General features: G+C 37.6%; 1 protein-coding gene across 1 annotated transcript in view; it reads left to right on the top strand.

The window, feature by feature from the left end:
- LOC306882977 (glypican-3) overlaps window positions 1-21,768 on the top strand; it is a 152,326-nt gene extending 130,558 nt beyond the window's left edge. The window contains exon 8 of the mRNA XM_079438015.1: window positions 20,375-21,768. Within this exon, the coding sequence (XP_079294141.1) occupies window positions 20,375-20,553 (179 nt within the window). The 3' untranslated portion in view covers window positions 20,554-21,768. The remainder of the gene's footprint in view (window positions 1-20,374) is intronic.

The raw sequence follows: 21,768 nt of genomic DNA on the forward strand, positions 1-21,768 counted from the left end.
CGTCTTGGAATGTTATATCCCGCTCCTCTTCTCCAGTCCTCTCTCATTCTCTGTTTGTTGTGTGTGTGTGTGTGTGTGTGTGTGTGTGTGTGTGTGTGTGTGTGTGTGTGTTAAATTGGTGGGTCGCGACCGAAGAATGAATCACAGGATTGTTCTGATAGTGTTGTGTACAGCAGGGCAAAACAATGCTAAATGCTAATAATAAAAAACAACCATACAAGAATAAATCATTCAGGTTAAGACACTTAAAAGGGAGGATAAATCACTTCTGAAATGTTTTATTGTTGATGTCAAAGGCTGTGAAAACTTTGAGGTTTCGGCACAAGTTTATCTGCTAATATGGTTAATGCTAAATAGTATGTTTAGCCCTGTGTTGATTCTGTGTGTTAATTAGCTACATTTGGGCAACATTATGCAGGCAAAAAGGTCTGTTGTCAATTGTCAATAGTGTAGCGATGTAATAAAGCACAGCTGAAAAGTCCCTTTCGATCTAAACAGCTTTCCTTTGGTTAGCTTGGCAATGTTGAATGACCAACCTGAACCTGTTGCGAGATCTGCGTGGGGAAATCTTTCGTCCTCATGCAAAATTCCTGGGTGTTGTGTTTTCCTATTTAAATGAACTGAGGCTGCACAAATTGCATACAATGGTAAAATTGACACACATTTAAGGTTGGTTCATGCAGAACATGTTTTTGTATTAAACTGCTCTGCTTTCCACTGTAATCAGAAAAAAAGGTAACACTATTTTAAGGACTTATTCTCGCTATTAGTTGCTTATTAGCATGCATATAACAAGCACACTGGCTGTTTATTAGTATTTATAAACCACATATTAATGCCTTACTCTGCATAACCATATTTTGGATCCCTTAATCTGACCCCATACCTTAACTTAACAACTACCTTGCTAACTATTAATAAGCAGCAAATGAGGAGTTTATTGAGGGAAAATTTGTAGTTAATAGTGAATATGTGTTCCCTATTCTATTACCAAAAACATATCTTGCTGCTTTTTCAGCATAAAGGCACGTGTGCTACATTTTTAAAGACATTTCAAGTCATGTTTAAATATCAGAGGAGGCTGTTTACTATAATAAGGGCGATTAAAGGGATAGTTCACTCAAAAATAAAAATTACCCCATGATTTACTCACCCTCAAGCCATCCTAAGTGTCCATGACTTTCCATATTTAAAAAATATCCATATTTTAAACTTTATAAACCATCATCTCTAGCTTCTGCTAACGTGTGCACGTTCCCGAGAAAGTGGCGTTCCACAGATATTTTTCTTACACAAATGCATCAGATCACTTCAGAAGGCCTTTATTTTCCCCCCAGAGCCATGTGGAGCACTTTTTATGATAGATGCATGCACTTTTTTGGGTTTCAAAATCTCGACACCCATTCACTGCCATTATAAAGTTTGGAAGAGCCAAGATATTTAAAAAAAAAAAATAACTCTGATTGTATTCGTCTAAAAGAAGAAAGTCATATAGGATGGCTTGCAAGTGAGTAAATCATGAGGCAATTAAAATTTTTGGGTGAACTATCCCTTTAACTTTCAAAAACAGTGGTGATCAATTCTGCTGTTTATGCATTTACAAAATGATCAGTTTTCCTATTCGGCTAATATTATGTTTAATATTTTACATTTTGTCATACTTATGCAGTTTACAGTCATATCTATATGTTGTTCAATATTTGACCAATATTCTTGCTCAAGTATTGTTCAAATACGTGTGTTTGTTTTAGTGTAGACCTTTAGGCCTCTGATGAAACAGGTACACAGATAACAGCAGATAGCTGCAGATGACCCAGTAAAACACGCTTCGGCCCTGCTGTCTTTTCATCCCATTTTGGTCATTCGTGGAGGGGTCAGGAAGCCAGAATGCCAAAGGTCATCCATAGGCAGGTTTACTAATGGAAGTCCTGTCTGTGCCTGGTGCGCTGAGATGGACGACGTAGATCTTGTTTCTCAAAAGAGAAGCAGTTTCGGTGCTACACAGGGGCCTGGGGAGCGTGACGGACAGAACAACAACTAGGTGCAGACAGGCCGCACCTCGGGCCCAGACCCCTCCGTGAATCAAAGCTGTCAGCTGGACAGTAATTTTGTGGATGTTCTGAATGATCTGGATTGATTGATAAATCGTCATTCGCTCTGGGCAGAGATTCCAGGCCTCCTCACCCCCCAGGACTGCCCCCAACCCCCATACCGACCCACGCATTCCAGGCCAACAGAGCTATTCCAAGACACAAGCTGTGTGTGTCCTGTGCACACCCCCTGAGAGACACACAGCCATCGCTGAGGTCGTGTCATCTGCCTCACCACACTCACTTTAATGTCAACTGCCCGCTTTGGACAAGATTATGTGAGCGGTGGTGCAGTCCAGCGCTAATCAAACATGCTGTTATCACATATTTAATGCTGCTTCATGAGAAAGGGTTCATATGAGATAGTTTAGAACTGAAATATTGATGTCAGTATTGCTTAAATTGTTTGTAATAAATAATTGTATACATCACAAAAGTGTATAACAAAATCGGAATCCATCCTGTCCTCTGCGGTCAGTGCCTGGCAGTTTGGCCAGTCATGTGATCTCAAAGTGGTTTCATGTTAATGTGCATGATTTTAAACATGTTTTTAAAAAGTTCTGTTTATTTCTTTGTGTTCAATTGACTGATTTTTGTACAACAGACCTGTTCCAAATGTGATATATATTTTATACAGCGGTTCTATACACATTTTTTATATTACATTTTATTAATCTTGGTTAATGTTCATTTCTACATACATACTAGAGCATGTTTAACCCTTTAAAGCTGGATATAATTACAATAATGCGTTACATTTTTACATTTTTGTATTGTGAATGAATATGAAATATAATAACAAATCAATAGTATATTTATAAATTAACTTTAAGCTAGGTTAATAAATAATTTAAATAAAAATGTAAAATTAATTATAAATTAATTATCTTTCAAATGTATGTAAAAAAAAACAATATGATTCTAATTATCTATCATATATATATATATACAGTGCCCTCCATAAGTATTGGAACAGTAAAGAAAAAATTGCTCTGTTGGCTGTGGAGTCAAGACAGTTGCAAATATGATTAAAAGATGAATATGAGATTTCACATTTTATTATTAGCTGTTTCAACACATATATGTTTTACCAAATAAAAAGAACAGCACTTTTAGAGTTCATCCCACTCATTGATGTGAGCATAAGTATTGGGACAGTTGAACATAAGGCAGATATAAAAGATTAAAAGCTATTATTTAGTTTCAGATCCCTTGCGCACAATCACAGCAGTGAGTCTGTGACCCATAGACATCACCAGACTCTTGGTCTCATCCTTTGAAATACTTTTCCCAGCCTTTAATGCAGCCAATTCCAGTTGTTGCTTGTTTTGTGGAGTTTCTGCCTTTACTCTCCTCTTCAGCTGGTGAAATTCATATTCAATCGGATTTAAATCTGGAGATTGACTTGGGCAATCTAAGACTTTCCATTTCTTTGCCCTTATAAATTCCTTGACTGACCTGGCAGGGTGTTTTGGGTCATTGTCCTGATGCAATATGAAGCACTTCCCAATGAATCTGGTGGCATTTTCTTGAATATTGGTAGGCAAGATGGTTTTGTACCCTTCCAAATTCATTCTGCTACTGTCATCATACATTAAGTCATCAGTAAAGTTGAGAGGGCCTGTTCCAGAGGCAGCCATGCATGCCCATGCCATGACAACACCTCCACCATGCTTTACAGATGACGCTGTATGCTTGGGATCATTGCAGTTCCCTTTTTTTCTCCACATTTTTGCTTTCCCATCACTTAGATAAAGGTTCATCTTTGTCTCATTGGTCCATAAACACAGTTCCAAAACTCTTCTGGCTCATCTTTGTGCTTTTTTGCAAACTCTAATCTTGCCTTTCCATTTTTGGTGCTGGTCAGAGGTTTGTATCATGCTGTGTAGCATCTGTAATTCTGTGTCAAAGTCTCCTGAGGACAGTAGATTGTCAGAGCATCACCCCAGCTTTCTGGAAGTTGTTGGTGATTTTACAAACATGTATTTTAGGGTTCATTTTCAGAGCTTTTATTGTTTGTCTGTCATCAACTACTGTTGTTTTTTCAGCCGATCAGGTCGTTGTTGGTTGCTCGTGTCGCTGGTGGTTTCCAAACTCTTGATTTCTCCATGCCCTTTGTTTTTGCTATAGCTCTAATTGACTTCCTCTTTTCTTTTAGCATCCAAATTGCTTGCTTTTCTCTCAAAGTAAGCTCCCTCGTCTTCATCCTGGTTTGTGTGTGTCATCATCGAATGCAAGATTCAGAATACAGAAGTAATGGATATAACTGACACGACACATTCCCTGCTTTTAATATCTGAAGAATTAATACAACAGGACACAGCTGATCACTTAGAAAGACCTGTGAGGCAACTGTCCCAATACTTATGCTCACAGCAGATAGAGGGATGAAACTCTAAAAGTGCAGAACTTCTTAGCTGGTAAAACATCCATGTGTTGAATCACCCAATAATAAAATGAGACATTCTGTAGTTTTGTCTCATATTCATCTTTTAATCATATTTGTAAATGTCTTGACTCCACAGCCAATAGAGCAATTTTGTCTTTACTTTTCCAATACTTTTGGAGAGCACTGTGTATATATATATATATATATATATATATATATATACTGTATAGATAGAGAGATAGATATTATAAAAAATGTTGATCATAATTCATTCATGATAACAAATATACTTTAACGTTAGCCAGATGAACCTTACTGTAAATTGTTAAAAAAGCAATAAAAGTAATATCAGCACTCTTGAAATGGTGCTTTGGCTTTTATGATGTTGTATTAGATTAGTGGAATTGAAAAATTGTATTATTATAAAATAATTATCAGTATAATTTATGAAATATTCTACAATTCTAGTTATATTGTATAACAGTATACTACATATTATATATAGAATTATTAATATATTATAATTTTAAAGATATTATGCAAATTGTTCATAATTAGTTCATTATAACAAATATACTTTCATGTTAATCAGTTGAAGTGTTACAAAAAACATGAAAAGTAATATCAGCACTCAGAGGAATGGATTTCATATTTATTTTACAAAATTGTATTCGATGAGTGGAATTGAAAACTGCAGTGCGTAGCGGTGAGTGTTCGAGAGCGATACAAGACATAAACCTGCTCTCTCAGTTTCATCACTTTTAGTTAGGACAGCACGCCAAACCATAAACCTCGTGCCCAGCTGTCATCACTGCCTTTCATTCTTTGAGCTTCCGCCGCTTTCTATCACACTTTCTCATCTTTTTCTCCATCCAGACTCTGAACGATCACCCCATTATTTATCTCCAAACAAAGTATCTCATTGAACCTATCTGGTGCAAGTGCTTAGCTGCTTTCCTGACATTTCCCACCCTCTCTGCACTTCATTTTATCAAGGAGGAGCCCAGGAGGAGTTGATGAATGTAGCTATCACCGAAAGGCCAAAACCCTGGAGTGGGGGGATTTTGGAGAGGGCCGGTCGAGGTGTGCAGCCTTGACCACTCCGCCGCACAGCATGGGCCCTGTCAAAAGAGCTCTTGTTATTTTCCAGTGCTCAGCAGACGTTTGGTCACTGTAAGTGCTGAGGAGCATTTTTTCTTTGAAGCTCTTTGGCCCTTTATCAGCAGGCGAGGGTTAGTAAAATACAATGTGGAAATATGCCTGTAATGTGAAACACGCAGCTCGCTGTGAGAGCCTGGGCAGGGCTCGAATCTCAGGTCTGCTACAGATTTACTTAAGATATGGAGAGCATACGAGAGATGGAGAGGAGAGGAAATTTTGTGATGGATGGTGCGAATTTGTGAGGCGAAACGACAGGCGCAAGCATTCGAATGCAAGCGCACTTTTCTTGCAGCATAAATAGTTTCATCCTTCCTCTGATGTTGAGGCTGGAATGCTAACAGGCTCCATCTGTCACCTCTGACCTCTAGCACCTGATAGGTGAGGAGCAAAGCACACGTTTTCTATTACAGCACAGGCTTTCTGCAGCCGCTCTGTGCCGCAGCCGTAAACAAGCTGCATATGAGGCCGGCCTGCCTAGTCTTAGTAGCATGCGCTGTTAATCGTGTGTGTTTGTGTTTATGTGAGGAAGTATACGTTTATGTGAATGTGTGTGAGTGGGTGGGTTTAATTAGCTCTGCTTTGAAGCTAGTTAAATATGAAAACATCTCCCTTTTGGGGAAATATATTTTCAGATTGATTCAATAAATTACATTAAAGTTTTTGGTAAAACTTTACTGTGAGGTTCAATTAGTTAAGTATTATAAACTAATAATGAACAACGTTTTACAGCATTTATTCATTTTAATATAGTGTTAATATAGTTAATATAGTGTGGCGGGAAGAGCAAACGACAGACACAGTGGGTGTGGCGTCAGGCCTCGGAGAGGCTTTTATTAAACAGAAATAATAAAATAAAGTGTCCAAAGGGGATAAAGTGTCCAAAATAAACAGGGGATCTGGTGTCCTCGTCGTGCTGCGGGGTTTGTGAGGGAGGGCAGTGTTCTGGAAGGAAGGGTCCAGGTAAGGGGCAGAGTCCGGCGGTCGCACGCACTCCCCTCTGAGGTCCGATGGCTTCTCCAGCGGCTTCGTCTACATCTTGGTCCATGGCACTACTTGACGGGGCTAGTCGGCCCGGCATCCTGGCCCGACGGCCATCTCACGGGTGCAGTTTCGTCCAGACTGCGGGTCCAGCAGCTCACGTCTCTGGCGGTGCGGGAGTCCCCTCTACACTCCCTTCCTGGACCCACGAGGACACCAGCGTGCATGCACGGGGAAGAGACCGGTCTCTCGAGGAGAGGCGCGCTCGGCATTTAAACAGCGGCGGTGATGAGGCCCTATTCACATCGGGTGCGCCTCATCACACGCCGCCAGCCCTGGCTGATTCAGCGCCCCTCCTCTCACACACCCACTCCCGTCGGGAGCCTGGTGAAGGGCGGCGAATACGGGACGGGGTGGTGATGACAATAAGGGGGGAGGCAGCCAACTCGTCACAATATAAATATATAGTAACACTTTATGTTAAGGTGTCTTTATTTTAAGGTGTCCTTGTAACACATTACACATGTTACTATTATAATAACAATAAATTATGCATAAATACATGCAAGTAACCCTAATCCTAGTTCATTAATATTACTCAGTACTCAAATAATAACACTGTAACAAGAACACCTTAAAATAAACTGTAACCAAATATAGTATGTGTTTTTAATAATATTAATGTTAATTAATACAACTTTATGCAACAATGTATATATCAATGTTACACATATGTTAAGTGTTATTTTGGTAACACATTACAGTTAGGTTTCATTTTTTTTACATTAGTTATCTAAATTAGTTAACATGGTCTAGCAATGGGAAAACATATGGTAACACTTTATTTTAGGGTCTCTTAACTAGTTTCTTATTAGCATTCATATTACTAGAATATTAGCCATTTATTAGTAGTAATTAAGCACATATTAAGGTCTTATTGTACATCCCTATACCCGATACCTAAACTTAACAACTACCTTACTAACTATTAATAAGCAGCAAATTAGGAATTTATTGTGGGAAAAGTCGTAGTGAATAGTGAATAAGTGTTCCCAAAGTGTTACCAATATTATTCATCTTAGTTAATGTACATTGCCTGATATTTACTAGATTAAAATCACATTTTTTTATCTGTTTATATTATTTATTAGACCTGAACTATGACCTAACATTGAACAGTTGTATATTTATTAACTAAATTAAGATGTATTAAATACTGTAATAAATGGTTTGCCTGTTTTTATTTAATGTAATTTGATGCATTAGCTAATTATAACTAATGGGGCTTTATTGTAAAATGCTACTGTTATTTTCCATGAACTCATGTTAGCTGTTGCTTTAACTAATGTTAAGTGAACCTTAACTTTAAAGTGTTACCAAAAACATTAATCTGGTTAAATTTGCATGGTTACATTAAGTTATTTTACTTGATTAAATAAAAATGTCCAATATTTAAATACATTTATTTATTTAATTAATACATTTTTAAGATAGATTTAGAGTTTGAGTTAATCTGCAATATTTATGTTTTTAATTTTATATAAGAACAACAGAGGTCTACGGTGCGTTATGATTTAGATAAACAGTGTGCACATGTGTGAATGTGCGTGTGTTGCTGTTGTATGGGAGTTTGTATGCAGGTATGAGAATGCATGTCATGTTTGTGTGTTTAAGGGCATATTCAGTGGTGTTTGGACTGCAGATGTTTGGCTGCAGTGGCCCAGGTGCTTGGAGCTACAGACAACACAGATGTCTGCTCAGTGTAAACTTGAAACACACCTGGAAATGAACAGGGCCAAAATGTTCAGGAAATGAGCAAGAGTAAAGTCATTTCTCAGTTATCTTTAGCTTCCCCTTATATATGGTGAATGTCAACCCAGTAAGACTAAAACCAATAAGACTGAGAGTGTTCCTCACTCACCAAGGCTGCATTTATTTGATTGAAAATATAGTATATGAAATATTACTTGTATTAAATATTTAACAATTTAATTTATTCCTGTGATGCAAAGCTGAATTTTCAGCATCGTTACTCCAGTCTTCAGTGTCACATGATCCTTCAGAAATCATTCTAATATGCTGATCTACTGCTCAAGAAACATTTATCATTATTAATAATGTCGAAAACAGTTGTGCTGCTTACTATATTTTCAATATTCTTTTATGAATAGAAAGTTTAAAAGAGCAGCATTTAACCTCTTTTATATTACAAATGTTTATAAATGTCAGTGTTTTGCCATTTTTTATCAATTTAATGCATCCTTAATTGCAAACTTTTTAATGGTAGAGAAACATGGTTGTTTGTGGTTAATATACAGTACACTCTTAAATATAAAGGTGCTTCAAAAGGTGCGATGCCACAGAAGAACCATTTTTGGTTTCACAAAGAACCATTCAGTCAAATGTTCTTTAAAGAACCATCTCTTGCTTACCTTTTTATAATCTGAAGAACCTTCTTTCACCACAAAGAACCTTTTGTGAAACAGAAAGGTTCTTCAGATGTTAAAGGTTTTTTATGGAACCATTTCTTCTATGACATCGTGAAGCACCTTTATTTTTAAGAGTGTATGTTTTCTAGCATTTTCTAACATTTCCTAATATTCCCTTATGCAGTTTTAGAACCATCTGGTGTACAGGTGTGCCGCTTCCTATTTCTTTGTCTATTTCTTTGCTCTCTTTCCTCATTTGTTAATTGTTTTGCATTAAGTATAGCTTATATAGAAATTATTATATCTTGGGTTCTTTGAGCACACAACTCTTAAAGGGATAGTTCACCCAAAAATAAAAAATCTGTCATGAAATTCCAAACCCATGTGGCCTATTTCGTCAGTAGAACCCAATAGGAGAAATTATGAAGAATGTACCAGCAGATGAATGGGCACGGAAGCGTTCAAGCTTCAAAATGAATTCAAGGATGTTAAGATTTCTCACCTAACAACAGAAAATGGTAAAATCTCTGCACTTATGACCTGTAGAGTTAGATTAAGGCTGTTTCCAACATGAGAAAAGTGAGATCAGTAAACGGAAAAGAGAGCAGATGGTGTTTTTTTCCTCTTTGAGAAAGAAGCAATGGCACCATCGCATCTGCAAATAATCCTGATCACAGAGAGAGGAAGTTTGCCATGAGAAACAGCCCAGTGGATCTGGCTCCTTCTACAAGGGGTCCTTATTTCTTCCTCTGTATATAAACAACAATCCCTCCCTACACACACACACACTCAACCGTATGCACTTAACAGATAACCACATACACAGAGAAATAATGATACCTAAACAGCATTTGTGTAAACAGTGCCTGATTCGATATGCACAAGAGCTGGATGGATTACATCTACAGTCAGTCCCATTGTGGAAGGCTTAACATGGTGGCTGGGAGTTTATGGCGTCTCACCAAACATTGTTGTATGCGGTAGGCTGGCTTCAAAGACTGACAAAGGTGATGTTGTCACAAGAGGATAATGAAGGAAGCCTGACAGTTGTTTTACAAAAAAACAAAAAAACAATTAAAATCAAATTTCACACCTTTTTTCTCAGTCCAATACATTTTTGTGCTTGAGAGTTCCCAAAAGAAAGTGTTTGTTTGTGTAAGAGTTTTATTTACATTAGCAGGAGCTTTTGACGTCCAGAATTGATTCCAGACATCTTCCTGCGTCATGTCTGTCAGCCACCACAACGTCTGGAAACACAAACTGTCTCACCTACTGTGGGTCATCCGTAAACTGGGAGGCACAGAAAGAGCCGTGAGGATGCTTTTGAGGTTAATAGGGATTTACTTAGTGACAGTTATTTCTGTTCAGTGCATTTATGGAAAATAGTTACAAAATATCATCATAGTAACCATAGTTTTTACCAAAACACCATGCTATGACAAGCATCACTATAGACTGTAACAGTCCGATAATGAAAGTAAAAATCCCATTCATTTACTCCATAGAGAAAATGTTTAATGATTACAACATATAAATCCGTTGGTATTTCTGTAACTTTCCTGGCCTTAAGCAGGCGAGGATGAAGGCACAGAGAACCCAAGTGTAGGTTTAGTTAAAATTATAATGATCCAAAAACAAACTATGAACTTAATCCAAGACATGAAACAAATCGATGAGCTATGAGCTTGACAATAAACAATGACCTAACACGTGGACACAGAACAGCATAACTTTCTTCAATACATGACAAGGCAAACATGAGGGCTTAAATCTCCAGGGAACACATGACAAAAACCACCAACGACAGAATAGAAAAAGATATCAAGACAATGACTGTGAACCAGTGAGAAGACAGAACTGATGACAAGATAGTAAGACAATGAACCAGTGAGAACATGCCCCAGGAAACAAACGGGATACAGATCATATGACGTGAAACCATGAACAAGACTATGATGATGAGGAATTACAAAATAAAAGACATGACTAAGCTTATCATTCACAATGCTTCATGGGTTGTTCCAAATTATTTGCTTGAAAACTAAGTTTATAATGTTATGATATTCATCTCAGATGGTTAGTTTGGTTCATGGTTTAGAACTCTTTACTGAATTGACAAAAGTGGACAGTGATTGTTGCACTCATACATAAAGTTGTAAACTTTGCAGTATGAGCATTAATGATACCTTAATTCACGTGGCTTGTCGAAGAACTGTGTGCTAGCAAGCATCAAACAGTGCCCTATAGCAACCACATAGCCACACCCTGGCAACCACGCACAGCACATCATTGTGACGATACATGCAAGCACGACTTGCATTTTCTTGGCATTAGTCATCAAAATGAAATGACAGAGCGACTAAAAGTTGGAGTAATCTCTCATATCCCATTTTTGTAATGACCTGCCATCATCATTCCCATTCATGAGGTTTCAGGTTCTACTGGTTCATCTTTTAAACTCAGTCAGCATGTCCACAGCCTCTCTGGTGCTAACAGTAGCATTTACAAGCGTTTCTGAACATTTGAGTTCACGTATGCCATTAGCTCAGCTCATTGAAATGGCCTTTTCACCATACGCAACTAAGGCCTACACCATCCCACAGGAAATCACATTCCCACTGTGGTAAGATCTGTCTCTGAATCTTGTTGATCCCTCTTTGTTTTGTGCATTTCCATTTCTTTCTGTGTCTAATCTGAACTTCAGAGCTAAAAATATGTTTGAGAAGATCTAATTATGTGCAGATTTAGTGAGAGGAGCACTATAGCTGACACCAGTGGCCTCGCTCACACTGGGTTTTGCTAATTAATATGTGTTGACTTGAATTTGCCCCACAATGGCACCCATTGAAGAGTTGATGGGGAATGCTGACATGAGGTTAGGATGGTTCACAAAGAAAAAAAAAACATTTCTTCAAACATACATTCTTATACTGTGTTATTCTGTTCTTGCTAAAGAGTTTTTCCTACTTTACCTCCCAGAATTCCACCTTTTTCCCACCTTTTGACTTCCTCAGCCATATATTGATGAAATACTTCTCAATGCAAACTAAGATTTCATGCTGAAGTCTTTTATGCTTACCAAGGCTGCATTTATTGGATACAAATACAGTAAAAACAGTAATATTGTGAAATATTAATACATTTTTAAATAGTTTATTCCTGTTGTAAACAGTTGTGCTGCTTAAATTTTTTAGAATTCTTCAGGATGATGAACAGAAAATTCTAAAGAACCGCATTTGGTCACACTTTATTTTGAGGTCCAATTCTGGCCAACTTTTGCCTCAATAAACTCCTAATTTGCTGCTTATTAATAGTTAGTGTTTAGGTATTGGGTAGGATTAGGGATGTAGAATATGGTCATGCAGAATATATGAAATAAAAACATTTGTAAAATTATAAATTAAAATGATACATCTAAAATTACTGTTTCTTTTGATCTAATGCATCTTTGCTGATTTTTTTTATGGTATTGTAAAATAAGTTATTTTGATAAGTGGTCACCAAACCAATTCCAAATGAAGTTAATCAAAAATGAAAAGTGAAAGTGACGTGACATACGGCCAAGTATGGTGACCCATACTCAGAATTCGTGCTCTGCATTTAACCCATCCAAAGTGCACACAGCAGTGAACACACACACACACACCGTGAACACACACCCGGAGCAGTGGGCAGCCATTTATGCTGCAGCGCCCGGGGAGCAGTTGGGGGTTCGGTGCCTTGCTCAAGGGCACCTCAGTCGTGGTATTGAGGGTGGAGAGAGCGCTGGACATTCACTGCCCCCACCTACAATCCCTGCCGGCCCGAGACTCGAACCCGCAACCTTTGGATTACGAGTCTGACTCTCTAACCATTAGGCCACGACTTCCCCATTTATTAAAAATGTATTAATAACAGAACAAACAAACACTTTTATGGCTTTTTATTTTTTGGATAGGACAGTAAGTTGACAGGAAGCAAAGCGGGAGAGAGAGAGGGAGGGTGGGGCTTGGGAAAGGTCCGCCAGCTGGGACTCGAACACGGGATGCCCAGAGCGCAATAGCGCTATTGTTAATGGCACCGACAGAACAAATAAACTGTTGAGAAAATCTAAACATACCAATTGTGATTGGTCGTCTTACATGTCAGTCAGAAAACCGTTTCTTAACGATATCCCAAGCATATCTCAACATAACAGTATTACTGTTGCTCAGTGTGCAGTAGTGGCGTCTCTAATCTAGTTGTGTCTGGATGTGCTTTAGCTGTGTCTCAGGGCTCTGTAATTGTGTCTTGACCTCCTCATGGCTGGCTAGTTTTTCTTGGCTAGCTGCTGGCTGCCTGCTGGAGTGGGCCTGTGGTCAGGGTGATGGGTGTGGAGACATACGCTCACATTCCTCCATCTGTCCTCACCAGAAGCAGCATCAGCCTGAGACTCTGTGCTGTATGTGGGAGCATAGAGTGTGTTTACAGAGGGTCTTACATGTGTTGACATCTTGTATTGTATATACAGAGGTCTTGTATATACTATATTTTATATATGATATACACTACCGATTTATATATCAGAATCAGAATCAGAATGAGCTTTATTGGCCAAGTATGTTTACACATACAAGGAATTTGTTGTAGTGACAGAAGCTCCGCAGTGCAACAGAAAGACAGCAACAGGACAGGACACAGATAATAAAATAATAATATACAAATATCCAAATAGGCAATGTACAAAGCAGCAAAAACACAATATATAATATAGACAACTATGTATGTACAGGTCAAGTATGTGCAAATTAGAAATTAGAAAATAAAAATAAAATTAGTGAGTGTGGTGAATGGATAATGTATTATAGTTGTGTGTTCCGTGTTTATTGTTGAGTGTTCATGAGATGGATTGCCTGAGGGAAGAAACTGTTGCTGTGTCTGGTTGTTCTGTGTGCTGGATGTGAGGGGTCCAGAGTGATTTTACCAGCCCTTTTGCTCACTCTGGATGAGTACAGTTCTTGGAGAGTGGGGAGGGTTGTACCAATGATTCGCTCAGCAGTCCGGACTACCCTCCGTAGTCTCCTGAGGTCAGATTTGGTAGCTGAGCTGAACCAGACAGTTATTGAAGTGCAGAGGATGGATTCAATGATGGCGGAGTAGAACTGTTTCAGCAGCTCCTGTGGCAGACTGAACTTCGTCAGCTGGTGAAGGAAGTACAACCTCTGCTAGGCCTTTCTGACAATGGAGTCTATGTGAATATCCCACTTCAGGTCCTGAGAGATGGTGGTGCCCAGGAATATGAATGACTCCACTGCAGTCACAGTGCTGTTCATGATGGTGAGTGGAGGGAGAGCAGGGGGGTTTCTCCTGAAGTCCACAATCATCTCCACAGCAGCAGCTAGCAAACAACTACTCAGCAACAACATAGTAACATCCTGCAAACCAGCCACAACAAATTAGCATCATTGCACTGGTGGACAGTCACATTTTCTTCATTAAATGTAATATAAATAGATTTCTAAACTAAGAGCTCATTTGGCACCAAAGTGTACACATATAAGCTCAGTCCTTATAGAATTATTGCTCTGTTGAAATGCTTACAAAAAGAAAACATATGCCTCTCATCAGTCTGGCCTTCATAGTTAACAATGTATACAGCCTCCATGCAGGACATTCATCAAAATCTAATAGCTCTTTAGAGAGATTCAAAAAGATTTGAAATGCAGTTCATCAGACAGCACAGGATCTCTGCCTACTTCCAGACAGACCTCCACCTGGACATACAGTTGTCGTGTTTATTCTGGAGCTCTCGTCCTCCTTACAGGTGTTCTTCAGGACTAGATAAGTGGACGGAATGTCAGTCTCCAAACACAGGTGTTCCTTATGAAAGTGGCCAATACTGCTTTACATTGCTGCTACATTTGTGGAGCCGGGGTTATGAAAACACACAAAATGACAAAAATGTAATAGAGCATTCCTTCAATATATTTATCTGATTATTAATTTTTCCAGTTATCTTTTTATTTTTATAGCAGTTTAAGTATCATATATAAAGACACTTTTTATAAATCACAAAATATCATTAGACTGTGCTACTGACTTGGCTTTTATGGGTGATTATGGTGATTTAGATGTGCTGTCTGGAACCAATAAAGCATGTTTTGTGCTGCGCAGGTGTCAAATGGAACATTTTCATTTCCAAATGTTTCATATCAATATCCTTTCCCGACAGACATTAAGATACAAAACAAACAGAGTCTTATTGCCCAGCCCAGAGTATTGCTCCAGGGTTACACTCGATGCACAGAAAAGTGATTTTATTGCAAAAAGCAGAAATACACACAAATTTTCAAAGATTTTTTTAAAAGAAAATAATGCTTTTATAAAACCAGGACAAAAGTGACCGTAAGATTTTATAATGTCACAAAAGATTTCTGTTTCAAATAAATGCTATTCTTTTGAACTTTCTATTCATCTAAGAATCCTGAAAAAGCCAAAATCACAAAATTATTAAGCAGCGCAGCTGTTTTCAACATTGATAATAATAAGATATGTTTTTCGAGCACCAATCCAGAATATTAGAATGATTTCTGAAGGATCATGTGACAATGAAGACTGGATTAATGATGCTGAAAATTCAGCTTTGAACACAGGAATAAATTATATTTTAAAATATATTACCACAGAAACTGTTAGTTTAATTTGTAATAATATTTCACAATTTTACTTTCTTTTAATCAAATAAATGCAGCCTTAGAGACTTCATTAGAAAATTCTGTCAAAAGCATTAAAAAAAAACCCAAACTTTCAATGGAAGTGTACATTGCAAAGCTAATAGACATAAACTAAAATCAACAAAATGTCAATTTAATGTCAAAAGTTGTTTGAGATATATGGCTAAGTTGTTAAAATCTCTAACCCAAACAATGAGTTGTAGTAATAGTAGGAAGCACCCTAATAAAAATTCTCCACACACTACATGTAGCATAGTTTGTTGTTTAGAAGTTGTTTGGAAGAACAAAGATTATCCTCTTGAGTTTAGATGAGCAAAGCATATAGTATGAGGCACTTAAACACCCTCATCGCCTCTTTTTAAACCCTAAGAGCTTATAAATCTTCTTTAACCAGGTCTTGAAACAAACTAGTCTTCTGCAGTCAGCTAGTGTCTTATTCTTACTATGGAGGGCTGCAATAAATATTTAAAACTTGTTTCAGTGTTCCTGTTTGCCGTGCCTGTGATGTACTGCACTGCGGGCATTGAGCCGGTCCAAGCCCACCATTACCAATCAATGGCTGACTGTTGACCTCTGACCAGTGTCGTAACTGGAGCTCGTAACTCTGTGATAAAGCCAGTCAGAGCTCCGCTTGCATGGCAGAGACCCCTGGAGACTGATACTGCTGAAAACTGATAGGCTTTGCGAGCCTTTGTGCTATTGGTCAGGCTATCTCATGCTCATTCGTTGTCGGTTGGATTGTCTATTTTCTATATTTAGCATGCCAGCCTCCACACATCCATCCCACTAATTGCCACTGTATGGATATCAGATCCAAAACAAGAGTCAACCGGACCGTCAGCCATTTTGTGGATCCCGTCACTCTCATCATTATTTGCAAGTGTTCGCGGCTCATTATTACTGGATATTATTAGTCACATTGTGGAGCTGGGTTATACATGGTTTGCACTCAGTGTCATTTCCATATCTTCCAATCCTCTTATTTTTATGAACATTTCAGGTTTTACTCGCACCTCTCTGTACTCACACAGCAAACAATAACCTCACACACACACAATCCTCACTTTCCTGCCTATACCCACAAACACATCTCGTCTGATTTAGGGTATAGTGTGTATAAAAGCTGTATTGAATTACACATCGGCTTTAATTGGACTAGTGGTACAGTGTGCCGCTGTCACATTGAAAAATCGGCCTTTCAGGGCCCGTGGAATGTTTAACCGCTGGCTTGTCAGTGGACGGAGGGAAAGAAGAAGTTAATTGTTCTCTGGCGCACATTCAAGCTCTGTCGTAATTGCACAGAAATCTCAAGGAGGTTTCAGCGCCAAGGCTTTATTTATTTGCCTCCTTCCTCTGTTTTAAAGTCGACTGTGCTGAAATGGGCCCCCGGGTATCCAGGGGACCCCCTGAAAGAAGGCCTCCATCTCTTTTCCTGCTCTCTGCCTGGTTCTCACTGGCTGGCATGCTGAGTTCAGGGCCTAGAATTAATTAAGTTGCATGCCCTCCTGTTGATCCCACCACTACGCAGCCGCTGGCCCAAGTGGTGGACTTCCTCCCTGTTGGGTTAAAATTCCCCTCAAACTGGTGTGATGGGTATTAAATATGGCATTTGATCTTAGTAGATGAGATTAAACACATCTTTCCTGTCAATTTAATTCAAGATGCAGAGAATATGGATGGGACCAGTGTGTCTATAATTAAAAATCTCCCACTATGTTGAGTAAACTGATTTCTAAAGACCCTTTAAGTGCTCAGCCTTCCACCACTGTTGAGTTCATCACTATATGATAAACACAGATTGTATTTGTTTTGTTTGATTATTGTGTGTACATCTGTATGCATATATAGTGAGGTGTGAGGAAAAATTCCAGCACTACTTGTGATAAGGAGATATTTATTATAACAGTACCAACGCGTTTCAGCCTAAGAGCCTTCCTCAGGGTGTTATACACACTCTATACAATCATTTAAAAGGCACCTCTCCATATAGGATTGCACATTTACAAATTAGCAACAGCTGACAAGCTTAACTCAAGTCATCACACTAATTAATAGGAATTAACTATCCACATAAAGTAATCACCCAATCAGAGCAGATTCAGATCAGCACGTATCAGAAAAACACACATAAAACCACCATCATAGAAACTCTTTAAGGGAAAAATCCTCATGGAAACAGACTTTTCAAATAAAAAATCCAAAAAGCTTCCCGCTTCTTTCTTATGCAATCAGTGTTACCACCTCTTGAATTCTGATTAATCTTTTAAATTCCAAGAAAATAGAAAGATGACATATTATGGTTACATTGCAACAGGACTCTTTAGATCCTTTCTATTTATTGCACTTCTATATTCTGTGATCCTTTCCTTTAATGAGCGGGATGTTTCACCAACATCAATTTTATTAAATGGACATTGGATTATATAAATCACATTATTTGTCTTACATGTTATAAAACTCTTAATTAAAATTGGACTTTTATTATCAGGATGATTAAAAAACTTAATTTTTTTTGTAAATTGACAATTAACACAATTGCCACATTTAAAATGACCCAATAAAACCTGACCTGTAAGGGTACTTTGGTAAAGTTTTTTAGTGGAACATGTTTTTACAACTCTATTCCTTATATTACTAGCCCTTTTGTATGTAACTAATGGTTCTTTATTAAATGTCCCATTAAGTTTTGGGTCATCTTTCAAAACGTACCAATACTTCAATAAAATATCTTTAATGTTTGTTGTCTTTGGGGAATATGTAGTACAAAAAATAAGGTCTGGAGTAGTCTTAGGTGTTTTTTTTAGAGTTCACAAGCATATCTCGACTTTTAAGATCTACTTTCTTAACCGCCTTTCTTAAAGTTTTTTGAATATTGGCAACATTATGTTTCTCTCTTTCTTAAATTAATCATCTTCACAAATCCTTTTAATTGTTGTTAACTGGCTAATAGGTAAACCTTTTTTCAAGGCCACCGGATGATAGCTTTGTATTTCTATCTGTAGGTTTTGTATATAGTGAAGATGTTAAAATTGTTCCCATTCTTTTAACATTTATATTTAACAACTGAATTTCATCTCTACTATAATTAATTGTAAATTTTAGCCCCCAAAAAATGACTGTTTAAAAATGATACAAAATCCAAAAGGGCAGCGACTTCCCAAAGTAAAAAATATGTCATCAATATAACGTTTCCAAGAGATAATGGATGAAAATAAATTATTACTATATAATATTTCTTCCAATTTACCTACAAACAGGCACGCAAAACCAGGTGCCATTTTGGTACCCATAGCTGTACCAGAAACGTGGAGAAATGTATCATTAAAGAAGAAAAAATTTGAGGTGAAAATGTTTGTCTCATCCTGGAGTTTGGATAATTAAATGAGCTCAAAAGAATTAAGATAATTGGCAATTAAGATTCTATTACATAATTTTTTTTTTAAATAGATATATGAAAAAATACATTTAAAAAAAAATATTTGAAGGAACTATAAGAGCAATCTAGAATAAGATGTTGAGAAAAATGTACCATGTTTTATGCATTTTATTATATATATATATATATATATATATATATATATATATATATATATAAATAAATTTGTCTAATTTAATATTTTTTTTTGCATGATTTGGGTGAAAAGTTGAACTGAGAAAAAAACGAATGTGAGTTTAAGAATGTCTCTATTTTTTTGATCCCCAGCAGCTTTTAAGTTGACATGCACTTCCTGAGTTTGTTTAAATTCTGATAACCATGTTCTCTAGCATGATTTGAAAATTAACCAAGGAGTATGTTTAGCACTAATCTGAACGTTTGTATTTTTCAGTGACCTTGATGTCTTTCTTATTCTATTTATGTCTCTTTTACATTTAAAAGTTTTCTCAATTTGAAGATTTTTTTTTTTTCCATTTTTAAATCCCAGGTTTTTGTGTGTCTCATGTTTTCTCTGTATATTGCCTGTATGGTTTAGTTATGTCAGACAGAGAACTGGAATTTAAGGTATGAGCTACATAAGGCAGGGGAGCATGTGTGCATACATGCAATAGCTCATCTGTGTGTTGAACGAATTTGATTCTCCTCAGTTTAGGTGGACACTTCACAGGGGACACATAGCTGGCGTGCCTCTCCATACTTGACTTTATTACTGATATCCGCTTTCCTTTTTCATCATTTTCACCTCATAGTTCTGTCTCCCTCATGGCTGACATTGGCCAGACAGAACACCTCATCTGTAGATGCTGAGATAAATGAGAAGATGTTTTAGTGACAAAAAAAGATTGTTAAATGGTGGAATGCTGCCATATTCCTCATTCATTCCAGTAAGATGACAACATAACACATAACTAATGACTGGTTATTAGACAATGAAAGCAGTTATTTTTCCAGACTGAGTAAGCACACATACGTTGCCAAGATGGCTGGAAATGTTTATGTTCATGTTATAATCATGCATATTCACATACATTCTATATAATAAATGAACTGACTCATTAAAGTCATCTGTTCGAAAATCAGACTACACTAGTTGCACTGTATATGTTTGCTTTACTAGAAAGAATATTAGACTCATCTGAAGCCATATAATAGCATGTCTGTCCACATAATTTTTTTCTCCCTCTCTTTTTTCTTTTAAGACTTGGCGGATAACTTGGCAATTGACGACTTAACGCTTCACGAGTTGCTCCTGACTCCCAGACTGGCCACAGACACCCACGGCGGCGCATCCGTACCTGGTTCCGCACGGGCGGCACATGTTCCTAGTGCAACCTTCATCTTTACCATCATCATCTTCATAATGTTGGGCCTTCAGTGATTGCACCTGTTTGAAGAGAAACGCTACTGATGCCCATATGTACATATAGCTCCATGATTTTGGCCAAGGACAAGAACCTTTCCTTTTCTCAGCCTCAAGTCTTGCTATATAAACCTCTTCTTTTCTATATTTTGTGTGGACCTCAGATCAATATCACCTGAACGCTCAGACTATGAACTCATTCTTCTACAGCATGAAGAGCATTACTTATACATACAAGAATCATGTTCTTTCCCTCCGAACTCGTATGCCACACAACAGCCATGTGTTTAACATTGAGCATCGCCTCCCCTCTGCTATACACATGCAGTTTAACACAAAGGCCAAAGCCTTCTGGAGGAAAAGGAGCTAAATTGCTTTTGAAAAGACAAAGAGGCTCAGCTTTTGTGAGTAAATGGGCACACTTAAGGAGATGGAAGCGTGACTGACAGAGTCTGAGATTACGTACGATCGCTCTAGTGGCTCAGGCTGTCTCTCATACATACACTGCAGTGAGCTTCTCCTCTGCCGCTCATTTCCTGTGCAGTAAATGACACTTGGAGTGGAGGACATCAAGGCATCGGCATGTCGTTGTGAAACCCTCTCCTTACAGGACGACACAGCTGTACTTCATTTACAAAAAAATGCTTTTAAACTGTTTTATTAGAATGCTGACTTTCCCTTTTCAGAAATTGTGGTATTTTATAATCTCTCTTTGATTTCGTCACTCATTATCTCTCTTCCTTTTTCTTTAATTTCCTCTATTCTTGTATTATAATCGTGTGATTAAAGCGTTCTCTTAAATGGACACCCACAAAACCTCCTGTTTTTTTCCTCCCTCTTTTCCCAGGTCACTATAGCATTTGCATTCAATGAAAGATGGCTTGGATTTGTGTATCTGTAAAGTTTTCTGTTTCTGGACATCTTCATATACAAAGGGCTAAAGCTGTCATTTCAGATCAGAATTGGAAAACTAGTGTTTACAAATGGACACAGTTTTCCTTTCATAACCTGTGACGTAATTCATTACTGTTCTCTGTACAGTGCTCAAAGGCATGTCATCGTCTGCTATGTGTGTTTTAAACAAAATGAAAGAATCAGCTTCATTGTGTTAGACGTCTCCCAACTGGAATGACAAATTGTCCTGCAAGTTTTCAGATGATTACCAATTTAAAACCATACACTTTTTTTCTGTTGTTGTATTATTTCAAAGCATTTAAACTCAAAGTCATTTTG

Source organism: Barbus barbus, assembly GCF_936440315.1.
Source record: "Barbus barbus genome assembly, chromosome: 17".
NCBI lineage: Eukaryota > Metazoa > Chordata > Actinopteri > Cypriniformes > Cyprinidae > Barbus > Barbus barbus.